Source organism: Pantherophis guttatus, chromosome 2 (assembly GCF_059756535.1).
Source record: "Pantherophis guttatus breed Tessera chromosome 2, ASM5975653v1, whole genome shotgun sequence".
NCBI classification, from domain to species: domain Eukaryota; kingdom Metazoa; phylum Chordata; class Lepidosauria; order Squamata; family Colubridae; genus Pantherophis; species Pantherophis guttatus.
Genome location: NC_142064.1, coordinates 229,321,645 through 229,334,649, shown reverse-complemented (window position 1 = coordinate 229,334,649; position 13,005 = coordinate 229,321,645). Strand labels below are relative to the sequence as shown.

The 13,005-nt window shown below is 36.3% G+C and overlaps 1 protein-coding gene across 9 annotated transcripts in view; it reads right to left on the bottom strand.

Moving 5' to 3' along the window:
- The window catches only part of RAD18 (RAD18 E3 ubiquitin protein ligase), a 139,397-nt gene that overhangs the window by 64,849 nt on the left and 61,543 nt on the right, over window positions 1–13,005 (bottom strand). For all 9 annotated transcript variants that reach the window (XR_015732676.1, XR_015732675.1, XM_087887899.1 and 6 more), the window contains 2 exons: window positions 7,165–7,241; window positions 2,767–2,827 (listed from right to left, as the gene is read on the bottom strand). Coding sequence is in view for 7 of the 9 variants with exons in the window: in XM_087887899.1 (XP_087744025.1) it covers window positions 2,767–2,827; window positions 7,165–7,241 (138 nt within the window). In the remaining 2 variants the exon portion in view is untranslated. The remainder of the gene's footprint in view (window positions 1–2,766; window positions 2,828–7,164; window positions 7,242–13,005) is intronic.

Here is a 13,005-nt window from a genome sequence, read left to right as displayed (position 1 = left end):
CAGAGAAACAGAGATGCCAAGGATGAACCAAAAAGCAGTGGGAATAGGAGTGACTTCCAACTTTCCCATTGAATTTCTTTGTGAAATGGAGCATCAGAAATCTTCCTTCCTTCCTTCCTTCCTTCCTTCCTTCCTTCCTTCCTTCCTTCCTTCCTTCCTTCCTCCCTCCCTCCCTCCCTCCCTCCCTCCCTCCCTCCCCAACAGGTAAGTAAATGGCTGCTAATGGGTGGAGGAGTGAGGGATTGTGAGACTGGCTAGGAAACTGCCACAGAAAGTTGAAGATGAAGATCATGTGACCACAGCAGCAGCATGGCAGTTGCCAGTAGCACTGAAGCAGCCACAGCTTCTACAAATTTCATTTGTACAGGAGTCATGGGCCCACATTTTGGACCCATTTTGTAAATCAGCCATTTGAAGTACCTTGGTTCAAAAATTGTTGCCCTATAATGCACTGTTTCATCCAGTTAACGGTCATGACAGTAATAGTATATAGATTTTCTTGGAGGATAAACCAAAGACTGTGTTTGTTACACAGACAGCTTTTGACAACCATCTTTCTCCAACAAAAAGATTGTTTGATTCTGAAAGGCACAAATTATAGCTATGTAAAAGCTATTTAAAATGAGGCCATAATTCAAGGAAATTTTTTCTCCCATAGTCCTCAAATGCCTATTGCAAAATACAAGAGAAAAGAAAAGCCTTTTATATTTTCAGAACTAATACTGTTTACAGTTCTACAAAGAGCCTAAAGAAAGGAGAGAACTTGACAGTACTGTTTAGCCATCAGCCTATCAAATTCAAAATGTTGGAGAATAAAGACAAAAATTATAAATGAAATAGATTTTCAACACAAAGATGCTAAATAAAGAAGACTAGCAGATTTACAGTAGCTATAGCTTTGCTTTTGTACTTTCCAAGAGCTCTTATGACAAGCTCAGTCTTTTTTCCCATATAAATGCTACTTGTAGGAACGTACATATGAAGTCTGATAATCCAAATTTAATAAAATCAATTCATCTGGTTTACTTTGATATCCTTTATTTCAAAAGTTGGACATTATTTGAATCCCAAGGCCAACATCAGGGTTTTTGTTCCTGCTGTAAGCCATGCTTTGTTGATTTATAGCCTCTGAAATATGTCTGACAACTCAATGAAGTCAAGCAGTTTTTCCTGTGTTTTTTTTAAACTCTGAGATGATGTTTGATGCTTGTGGGATACTTAATGCACCAATTTCCAGGTTTTTTAGGACAATGCACCACCAACTGGAGGTATATTTGGGAGTGCACCAAGGACTGCAGAATGGAAGACAAGGGCATGTGCTCCAAGGGCTACCAGTTGCTCACCCCTGCTGTAATGGAACAAATGCCTATATATTTACGTTCACTGAAATACAATTACTGATTTAGTTGACTTTTAAAAGTTCCTCCTCCTCATTATTTTAGAGTTATTAAAGCAATGTGATTAAATTAAAATATTCAGAGAAAGGAGAGCCTGCCATTACTCTTGATAATTGGATCCACAATGTTTGCTAACTCAGGTGAACTTTATCTTCTTGTAACTTAAATTCTTTATTTTACTGTACTTCTGAGGTAGCTAAGGGGACAATTAAGGTGTAGGGGGCTTTTGTTTTACTGCCTGTTTTTATTACTGCTTTATAGTCCATTGGTTTTATTGTTGTGAGCCACACAGAGTTGGGGACCCATAGAAATCTTTTAAACAAATAAAAATAAATAACAAGAGCATTGATCTTGAGCTATTTCTGTGTGATATGCTTTCAGTGGTATCCTTTCTCTCCTCAAATTTAAACATACCCACTTTCTTCAGTCTCTCTTCATGAAATTTAATTTTAATTGTCAATTATTCATATTACTAGAAGTGTACAGAATGCTTGCTGTGAACTGCTTCAAGCTTGAAATTTCATAAAGAATACTCTCTTAAGTGCAATTTAGGCTGTTCTTAGTGAGTTGTTCCAGGCATTTGAGGAAGCTTTTGAGCTCAAAACAGAGGCACCCCCAATTGAGAAATTTGTCACAAGATCAAAATGCTTCTGAATGCTCAAGGCAATCTGTTTTGTTCTTAAAGGACAGCTTTTGACTCAGAGAAGGATGTTTTATGACATTTGGTGCTCAAGACATTTTGAAATGAAAACATTTTGCACACCCCTACTCGTTGCCCTTCTATGAAATTGTTTGCCTGATGAATCATTGTTAAAGGGTGGTGCCTGATACTGAACACAAGATTTGAGATTAGGTCTGACAAATGACAATAGATTAAAAGCATCATTTCCTATGATTTAGAAGCAATATTTCTATTGCATCTAAAATGGCATATATGCAGACATATCATATTGCTGATTCATGTCAGGACAATTTCAAGATCCAAATAGTTGTATTTTTTTCCAAATCTCACCAATGGTTCTCTTCAGATACAAACTAAGTCAATGATTTTGTATTCTATGATTAAGACTTTTTTATGTCCACCCCCTTTCCCCTATATATTCTAATTCTATTAAGTTACTTTCTCTTACACTGCATACCAAAGTCATGAGATAAATCCAAACTATATACTTGTTCTCCAAAAACGATATGCAAGCTAACCATAGAGATTGTAAGCCTATTAAGAGAGAAACGTGTAATTTCACATTAAAAAATAATATATAAAAAAGGAAGGTCTGTATTTTAATACAAGTTCATTTTTAATATGTACATTTCTTAAAGACAATATCAGTTTCTTTTCAAACACAAATGAAATAATTTTGTTACTTACGATAATCTCTATGAATTTCATCTATTTCATTCTCTGTCTGGTGCTTTGAAAATACCATACTCTGCAACAATAGCACAAACATTATTTTTAAAGGTTAATAGATGAAAGATGTAAATCTGCAGCTGAAAGATTTTAAGACATAATTATCTTGGAACTAAAAAAACTTTTCTGCCCATCAATATTGTTTTAGCATTTAATTTTTAGAGGCTTATTTAGAGGACAGGTCTTTTTAAAAAAAAAAATCATAGAAAATTGATGACACATACCCTGTTATTATGAGCAAAGCCCTAAAGCTGCTACTACATAATCTCAAAGTGATATGAGATGCCTTCAGAACAACAAATTTATACCTTGGAATTTGTATTTTTGTCTGCAAGGAAAACCTTTTTCAGAATCTTCAGAGTATTATTCAAAAAGAAAAAAAAAAAAAGAATCCATGATAGTGAAAATGACTTTGGCCATTCCACTACAGTTTTCACAACTGATTGCTGAATGCAAACAAAATCTAGTCAATGGATTCCACAGGATCGTCCTTTTTCCACTTTCCTTCTTAAGCAGTAACAGTGGCACACAGCCTCAAAAACGTCACATTCAAAACTTTTGAACTTTGTTGAGATCAGCTCCCACATGCAGTGGCAAAAAAAAATAAAAAAATCCTTAAATAGGATAAATAGGAATACAAGATTTATGACAGCTATAACAGTCTCATTTCCATATTTAACCTCCTCAGATTACAGGTGAAACTCGAAAAATTAGAATATCGTGCAAAAGTTCATTTATTTCAGTAAGGCAACTTAAAAGGTGAAACTAATATATGAGATAGACTCATTACATACAAAGCGAGATAGTTCAAGCCTTGATTTGTCATACTTTTGATGATGATGGCTTACAGCTCATGAAAACCCCAAATTCACAATCTCAGAAAATTAGAATATTGTGAAAAGGTTCAATATTCTAGGCTCAAAGTGTCCCACTCTAATCAGCTAATTAAGCCATAACACCTGCAAAGGGTTCCTGAGCCTTTAAATCGTCTCTCAGTCTGGTTCAGTAGGAATCACAATCAGGGGAAAGACTGATGACCTGACAGTTGTGCAGAAAACCATCATTGACACCCTCCATAAGGAGGGAAAGCCTCAAAAGGTAATTGCAAAAGAAGTTGGATGTTCCCAAAGTGCTGTATCAAAGCACATTAATAGAAAGTTATGTGGAAGGGAAAAGTGTGGAAGAAAAAGGTGCACAAGTAGCAGGGATGACCGCAGCCTGGAGAGGATTGTCAGGAAAAGGCCATTCAAAAGTGTTGGGGACTTTCACAAGGAGTGGACTGAGGCTGGAGTCAGTGCATCAAGAGCCACCACACACAGACGGATCCTGGATATGGGCTTCAAATATCGTATTCCTCTTGTCAAGCCGCTCCTGAACAACAAACAACGTCAGAAGCATCTTACCTGGGCTAAAGACAAAAAGAACTGGTCTGTTGCTCAGTAGTCCAAAGTCCTCTTTCTGATGAGAGCAACTTTTGCATCTCATTTGGAAACCAAGGACCCAGAGTCTGGAGGAAGAATGGAGAGGCACACACTGCAAGATGCATGAAAGTCCAGTGTGAAGTTTCCACACTCTGTGTTGATTTGGGGAGCCATGTCATCTGCTGGTGTTGGTCCACTGTGCTTCATTAAGTCCAGGATCAATGCAGCCATCTACCAGGAGATTTTGGAGATTCCTTCCACAGATGAGCTTTATGGGGATGCTGACTTCATTTCCCAGCAGGACTTGGCACCTGCCCACACTGCCAAAAGTACCAAAACCTGGTTCAATGACCAGGGGATTACTGTGCTTGATCGCCCAGCAAACTCGCCTGACCTGTACCCCATAGAGAATCTATGGGGCATTGCCAAGAGAAAGATGAGAGACATGATACCGAACAATGCAGAAGAGCTGAAGGCCGCTACTGAAGCATCCTGGTCTTCCATAACACCTTAGCAGTGCCAAGGCTGATAGCATCCATGCCATGCCGCATTGAGGCAGTAATTGATGCAAAAGGAGCCCAAACCAAGTACTGACTACATATGCATGCTTATACGTTTCAGAGGTCCGATATTGTTCTATGTACAATCCTTGTTTTATTGATTTCATGTAGTATTCTAATTTTCTGAGATTGTGAATTTGGGGTTTTCATGAGCTGTAAGCCATAATCATCAAAATTATGACAAATCAAGGCTTGAACTATCTTGCTTTGCTTGTAATGAGTCTATTTCATATATTAGTGTCATCTTTTAAGTTGCATTACTGAAATAAATGAACTTTTGCACAATATTCTAATTTTTCGAGTTTCACCTGTATATTAAAACAAACTGAAAAATCATTCCCCAACTTCTCCAATAATGTTATTTCACCCAAAAATGTTCAATGGGCCATTGTTGTTGCTGTTAGTCACGAAGTCGTGTCTGACCCATCGTGACCCCATGGACAACTTTCCTCCAGGCCTTCCTGTCCTCTACCATTTCCTGGAGATGATTTAAGCTCATACCGACTGCTTCAGTGACTCCATCCAGCCACCTCATTCTCTGCCGTCCCATTCTTCTTTTGCCCTCAATCATTCCCAGCATTAGGCTCTTCTCAAGTGAGTCCTTCCTTCTCATTAAGTGGCCAAACTATTTGAGTTTCATTTTCAGGATCTGGCCTTCTAAAGAGCAATCAGGGTTGATCTCCTCTAGGACTGATCGGTTTGATCGCCTTGCAGTCCAAGGAATTTGCAGGAGTCTTCACCACCACCATAGTTCAAAGGTTCATAGCACCTTTGACGCTCAGCCTTCCTTATAGTCCAACTTTCACAACTATACACTGCAACTGGGGAAACCATAGCCTTGTCATGGCTCCTGACATAGAAACAATAAGCCAGGCTTTTCAGATTTCTAATACAGTACTTCAGATTTCAAGAGTATAAATGGAATTGTTGTATGGAAAGGGAGAATTGACCTACTAAGGCTCCATGTGCCCCAACAGCTATAGACTATATATACCTAGCTATCTGTATGATAACAGCACAATTGTGACATCATTTGGGATAGGGGCACTTAGAGTATATATTTTTAATAAAGAGGTTCACAAAGTACAAGATTTATTTATTCAGTAAATATCAGTCATGGAGAAGTGAGGAATAGTCAGGATAGACTAATTACTAAATACTGTTTTATAAAAAATGAACATAATCCTCCAGTTGCTCTACCATCCTGATATAAGGCCCAAGAAAAATGCAAATTAGAGGTGTTTCACTTTGTATTATGCTAAATACATGATCATCACCATCATCATCATCACCATTATAATTTATAAAATCAGATTAGGAAGAGAGTTTGTCAGATACTAAATTACCCATTTCTGCCATAAAAGCTTGGTGTTTCTCTCTACCTATCACTAGCTGTTTAGACATTAGTGATTTATACTTAATAAACCTTCTAGACATCAGGAGAGAGATTAGGCTAGAATTCTAAAATATAAGTACAAAATACACAGATTAAGTGAATATTCCTTCATTTATTCATTCATTTTGAAGGTAGGTTTCTAAACTTCCTTGCCATGCAATATGGATTTTTTTTCAAACTGCACATGGTATCTCCATCAGCACATCAATGGAATCAGCAGCAATTTGATAGCTGGTGAAATTTTTCCTTTTACCATATATAAGCCTTTTTGTTGTTTTATTTCCCGCTGTTTTATGTTTCTATGTTTAAATAAATGGCTTTACTATTTTGCACAATCTAAAACTAAAATGGGCAGGACATAAATGCTTTAAATGAAAAACAAACAAACTTTCAAACCTTTAATTTGGTGGTGGCAATTAAATAGATGGAAGCAGTTTATCTAGCATGCAATTCAGTATTGGATGGTTTCTGACATTATTTCCCATCAATATAAACTTTAAGGATGGGCATACAATGCACATTTACTTGGCCTTTGCAATGACATTTCAAAAGTCAACTTTTGGTGGGGAGATTATTCAACAGGCATATGAACAGAAAATAACACAGGCAGAGATATATCAAGCAAAAGGGACACATGTATAACAAATATCTATCTACTGACTGCAGCACAGGCACTACAATGTGGCATGGTTCTTGTGCAGAAGGCACAAGATGTCTTGAGCAGAATAAAAGAGACTCCAAATGCAATCTTAACTCAAGCTTGAGTTCAGCAGGACATCAAATCTATGATTATCACATGATAAAAACCTTGGTCAGATCTTGCATCAAAATTATCCACACATATCTACCCACATGTATCTACTAATTTAGCATCATTATGCAAAAAAAAAAAAAAAAATCCACTGTGGTTTTCTGATAGGTAGAATAATGTATTTAAATTTGTCTTCACCAGGACTAAAATTAAAGGTTATTAACTTACATCTTCTTTGGGTTTACTGGCATCAAGTTGTGCTTGAGTCTTTTCAATATTTTCCAGCTCTTTTACTATTTCCGCAACTGTTAGAATAAATAAACTTCATTAATAGCAATCTAGCACTCCGATAACTGTGACTATATCCCAGAATAAAATATTTTGAAGAGCACTCAATATTTGCAGTTATTATGCAAAAACTGGAATTGGTGCATGAAAAATGCATTATAAATGAGGGTTTTTTTACCATATGTAAATGGAATTAAAAAATGAACAGATATAGAGAAAAAGGTACGGTAAAACTAATAACTAACTAGGGGAGGGAAGACAGGTTCAGTGGAAACTGGTGAAAGAAGTAATTATTAGAAAAGGTTTGTTCTGTTCTTAACTAAAATCACTGTAAATGACTCCAGAGAGATTTCTCCAGAAATCCTTGATGGGGCAATGGTTCTGAGCTTTAAACTTTTCTCTGTAATCAATATAGTATTTTCTTACAAGATCCAAGAGCAAAAGAGAATGATATTCCAGAAGACAGATGGACAGATAGACAGATCTCCAAAACTATTTATCTCCCAACACTATCAGCAGCCAAAGTTCAAGGGCTAAGAGACTTGAGAACTGAAGTGTGCTGAGAGAGCTATGAACATTACCAACACATGTTTTGTGGAATACCAAGTTTTCTCCAAACAACACTTTTAATTTCTTAGCCACTGTTGATCAATACATCTCTATCTGGACATACTACTACAGGTATTTTTCAGACCGTACAGCTTGAAGATTTGGACAAACTGTTTGGAAGCTTAACACACACACATACATTTTTTTTAAAATTTAATTTATATGCCGCCCTTCTCCGGAGACTCAGGGCGGCTTACAATGCGTTAAGCAATAGCTTTCATACTTTTGTATATTTATACAAAGTCATCTTATTGCCTCCACAAAGTGGGTCCTCAATTTACCTACCTTAGAAAGGATGGAAGGCTGAGTCAACCTTGAGCCTGGTGAGATTTGAACTTACAGTAATTGCAGACAGCTTGATGTTAATAATAGTGCTTTAGTCTGCTGCGCCACCTTTGATCCTTCTAAAAACTGTCAGGGCTTGATAGCAATAGCACTTAGACTTAGACTTATATACCACTTCATAGTGTTTTACAGCCTTCTCTAGGTGGTTTACAGTCAGCATATTGCCCCCAACAATCTGGGTCTTCATTTTACAGACCTCAGAAAGATGGAAGGCTGAGTCAACCTTGAGCTGGTGAGATTTGAACCCCTGGCAGTCAGCAGAATTAGCCTGCAATACTACATTCTAACCACTGCACCATCATGGACCTTATAAGTGATTAAGATTAATGGAATGGACCTTATAAACAATTAAGTGATTAATAGTCTGAGGAGTAGCAGGGTGCCTGTTATTTTAATGATTCAGCAAAAAAAATGAAATTCCACAATATTTACTCTCATATTCTTTTAAAGTATTGAAGAATGTATTTCCTCTCAGGCTATGTGGCTATAATGGTAATTATTTAGATTTGGTTTCAGATCCAAATGCAACAATCCCATCAATATTACAAGAACACAATAGTGTGAACAACTGGTATTCAAAACTACTGGCCATCCTTTTTGTAACTTATCTATTAATTCTCCTTGAGCTATTAGAGCTTTTAGAATCAGTATGGTAATTTAATAATAATTATTGTAATAATGTATTAAATTTATATGCTACCTGACTGATTTAGGTTGCAATGACACAGGAGCAATACAACGTTATGAAATTTAGTATTATCATGGATTGCTAAGGGCAATACAGAAATAATTAGCTCTCATCAATATGTAGATAACTTTCAGCCAAAAAGGAAGAACAATGCTTCAATTATTCATAGTTCGACCATACCTAGGCTGAACTCCATCCTTGCACTAGACTTCCTTTTCAACATAATTTGGAATCTTAATGACATGTTGCCAATTAATAGTATTAATAGTAATAGATAGTAATTAATAATATCATGCTATACTAATTACAATGGTTGTCAAAGTGACTCTGAACCCCGCCTTCATTTGTACCAACCTGCTGACACTGAGATCAGAATTAAAAGTTTTACACGTGCAATTATGCATCCACTGCTATGAACAATTAGGAGTCTGTTTTTCATGGGCCACTTAGCTGTGAAACAGTGGATATCTATTAAATTTCATCAACATAAGCATTCACTTCAACCCTAAAGACTCAACTGTTTAGCAGAGCCAGTTAATGATTTAGGACTACATTTTATCTATTTTATTTATTTATTTATTTGTGTATTAAATTTGTACAGATGATCATCTGTCAAGTGGAAGGGATCATAATAACACAGTGAGTTGATCAATGTTACTTTCTTTAATTCTTGCATGCCTATTTACAAGAATCTCGCCAGACCAACTGCATTTTCCTGGGAATGGTTAGATAGGGCTTCAGGGGTTCTGGGGTAGGTAAGAACTGTGTCACTTCCAGCTGTGCAAGGATTCTAATTTTGGTCCCCTCTTCACACTTCCCCCCATTCTAGCTGGCAATTCCACCATACATTTCCCCAAAAGCAACTCTGAGTGGTACACAAACAATCAGATAAAAACCACTTATAATGTAAAAAACATAGATATCTACATTAAGAAATAGTATTAAAAAACATATATTATGTAAGCTAATGCAGTCTCGTTTTAATATTATCAATATTCATATATTTATCATTATATTCTATTTTGTAGTTTGACTTTTATTGTAGACCATGTAGCAGAAAAATCTGTTCTACATGGCAGCTTAAAAATATTTTAAATATATTAGTAAGATTACAAGCTTCTCATAACCTTTGGTTCCTGCATTAAAAGTTGCTAGAGCAGCCACTAGAAAATCTAGTCTGCCAGACTATAATATTTTCTACAGAACAGTTAGTTTCTTAAATGATTTGCATGATGGATATATTTCAGAATAACAACAGAGCTTCCTTAAGGACATTTATGTCCTCCTTAAGGACATTTATGACACTGTATATTAACTGTGGAAAAGTAAGATGCAATCCTGAAAGTTCACTAAAAACAAGACAAAGATTATTTAGTTGCCAACAACTTTCATTTGTTGAATTTATATATAATGGCAGAGAAGTAGGATCAGCAACAGCAGGATCCAAGAATTTATAAACACCCCTTTCAAAAGATCCATTGAGTACAGTGAAAATTAATGCAGGGAAATATGAACAGGATTATAGTTTAATTCAGCAAGTTCAGTTTCATACTGAATCCATGAAGATTCTTAGAGTTGGCATCCACAGAATGCCCTATTTCAAGGTTCTTGGGTTTGGTTACACTGAATTGTATATGCCACTTTTTATTTATCTGTTTGTGTTTTACCTGAAATATATCTAGTTCTATATTCAACAAAACACTGACATAAATTAAAAAAGCAAGCTCTTACTGTGTAAGTTTAAAAGAGTATCTGTCAACCCTGAAGCTGGCCTGACTGAGGCCATTTTGAGATTCAGTGCTGACATACTGGAGAAGAGGGATAGGGAGGGGAGAATGGAGATAATAGGGGTGTTGTAGTCAAAACAAAATACTTCCTCTTGGGAACCAAGGACATTTCTGCAGGTGCTCGGAAGGAGGGTACTGGAGGCACCTAGCAACTGGACAGTATCCTGATTGGACCATGTGACTGATTGTTTTGAGAAAGTGACAAACTTTTACTTTTAATTAGGTGAAAACCACGGGAAGAATCAGAGTCAGTTTTCACCAGCCTGTGCCAATATGACATATTCAATAAACCTATTCTTTGAGGAAATTGCCTTCCTCAGAGTTTTGTTTGCTACAGGTATGTTACTTGGAATATGGACAGAATCATGAAAATCACTTGTATTTCAAAATCTACACACTACTACAGTCGCATTAATATTGCCTGTTCCAGGTTTGTATATACTACTAGAAAACCTGTGCTCCATTGGGTCATTGTTTCACAGACCTTACCTTAAGCATATTAAGCAGCATACTGTCTCCTCTATGTAGAAATGAGGCAGCTATGGTACTCCACAACCACCCAAACACATCATAAACCTTTTCCTATCATTCACGCATGTAGAGTATGATAGAGGACTCAAGACACCATCTGATTAAGACTTGGTACTACTTAATTCACTTTGGGAATCCATGTTACTTAGTATATAGTCACTAAAGAAGTAAGTATGATAGAAGAAACATACTAGGAATGGCTAAAGTCCACCACACAGTGGAGTTGAGCCTAGCCTCTATGAATATATGACACATGCACACCTTGTGAATCACTGTAATGTGTGAGAAAGTACACGTGAACCATCTTTTTCATAAATGATTTCATAAATCATTGTTTAAAGTTGGACTTTTTCGCAAACACTATTTATTAATGTATCAGGGAAAAGCAGCAAAAATGTGAACAAAGGCAGATAATTAATACTTATAAAGTTATACATGGATCTAAAAAAAGTTTCTCTTGTTCATAACACTAGAATCAAGAAATATCCGATGTATCCAAACAGTTATTGATTCAGCACAAAGGAACAACTTTTTTCTTACAGTACTTTTTTCTTTACATTGTTTACAGTAAACAATGTAAAACAGTAATAGTTATTAACATAGACAATCTTAAAAGAGGCTTAGATAAATTCAGAGATTAAGCCTAACAATGCCTACTAGTCATATTAGCTACACACTATTCTCAATTCTGGTTGCTAGGAAACTAAAGCAGGTATAATTTCATTCATATCTTGCTTTCCAGAGGCCTTTATTTCTCCTTCACGGACTAGTTAGGCCTTTGGTTTCATCCAGCACAGCTCTTCTTGAGTTTATATCATGTTTCTCTACCTCTTGCTAAAATTTTAACAAATCAAATCACTTAGAACAGACTCTTCTGTTGTTGGCTCTGACTAACCGAAGCAGCTTAATCACAGTTATAACTGGTAAACTGTAAAATGCCTCCCTTTGCTGCAGACAAATACCTGTGCCCTTTGGTCATATTTTTCCCATTGTAGCATTAAAACACACTGAACCTTAGCAAAAAGGATGTCTCTGCTTTTAGCCATAATAGAATAAATATTTGTCAGAACTGAGTCAGCGATTCCCCCGCTAAGTTCTCTTTAGAGCACCATCACACTTTTAAAGTGTGCCTAATAATTATGTCTGTACCTTATACCAATGGAACAACCATGGAACCACTTACTCCTATTTTTCGGATTATCCATTTTCTATGCTTAAAAACAGAGCTCTTCAGATAGATATTCAGAGATGCTTGAAGATTTTGCCTCCCCAATGGTGACATTTCTAGGCCTTCGTGCTATTAAGATTAGGCTGTTGATGTTCTAGGTTGTAATTTTATGCCATCATAAGCCATCCACTATCTTTTGAAATTGGCAAGCAGGAACTATACAAGCCCCAATGAGAGAAACACAACAAATCTAAAATAAGATGCCTGAATTTCCACACATGGGAAAGAGACATCTGCAGCAATTAAAGATCAGAGACGAGTTTCACAATACACAGGAACATCACATGGAAGTAATTTTAAGTGCTAGCCAGTATAGAGGAGTGTGCTAGCCTTGAAGGAAGAGTACAAGAATAATTATCATCCACTTAGCTATGGGAAGGAAGATGGAGAAACTCATCCATTGAAACTCAAGATAATCCTGTCTTGAATCTCTTTAACATAAAAAAAGTGCATAAGGAAACTTTTAAGATTTTCTTACTATACCCTGTAACAACAGCAATTCAGTAGCAATAGAAATAGCCCTTAGTGTTCCATAGTGCTTTACAGCCCTCTCTGGGAAGTTGACAATGTCAGCATTATTTACATATTGCTCC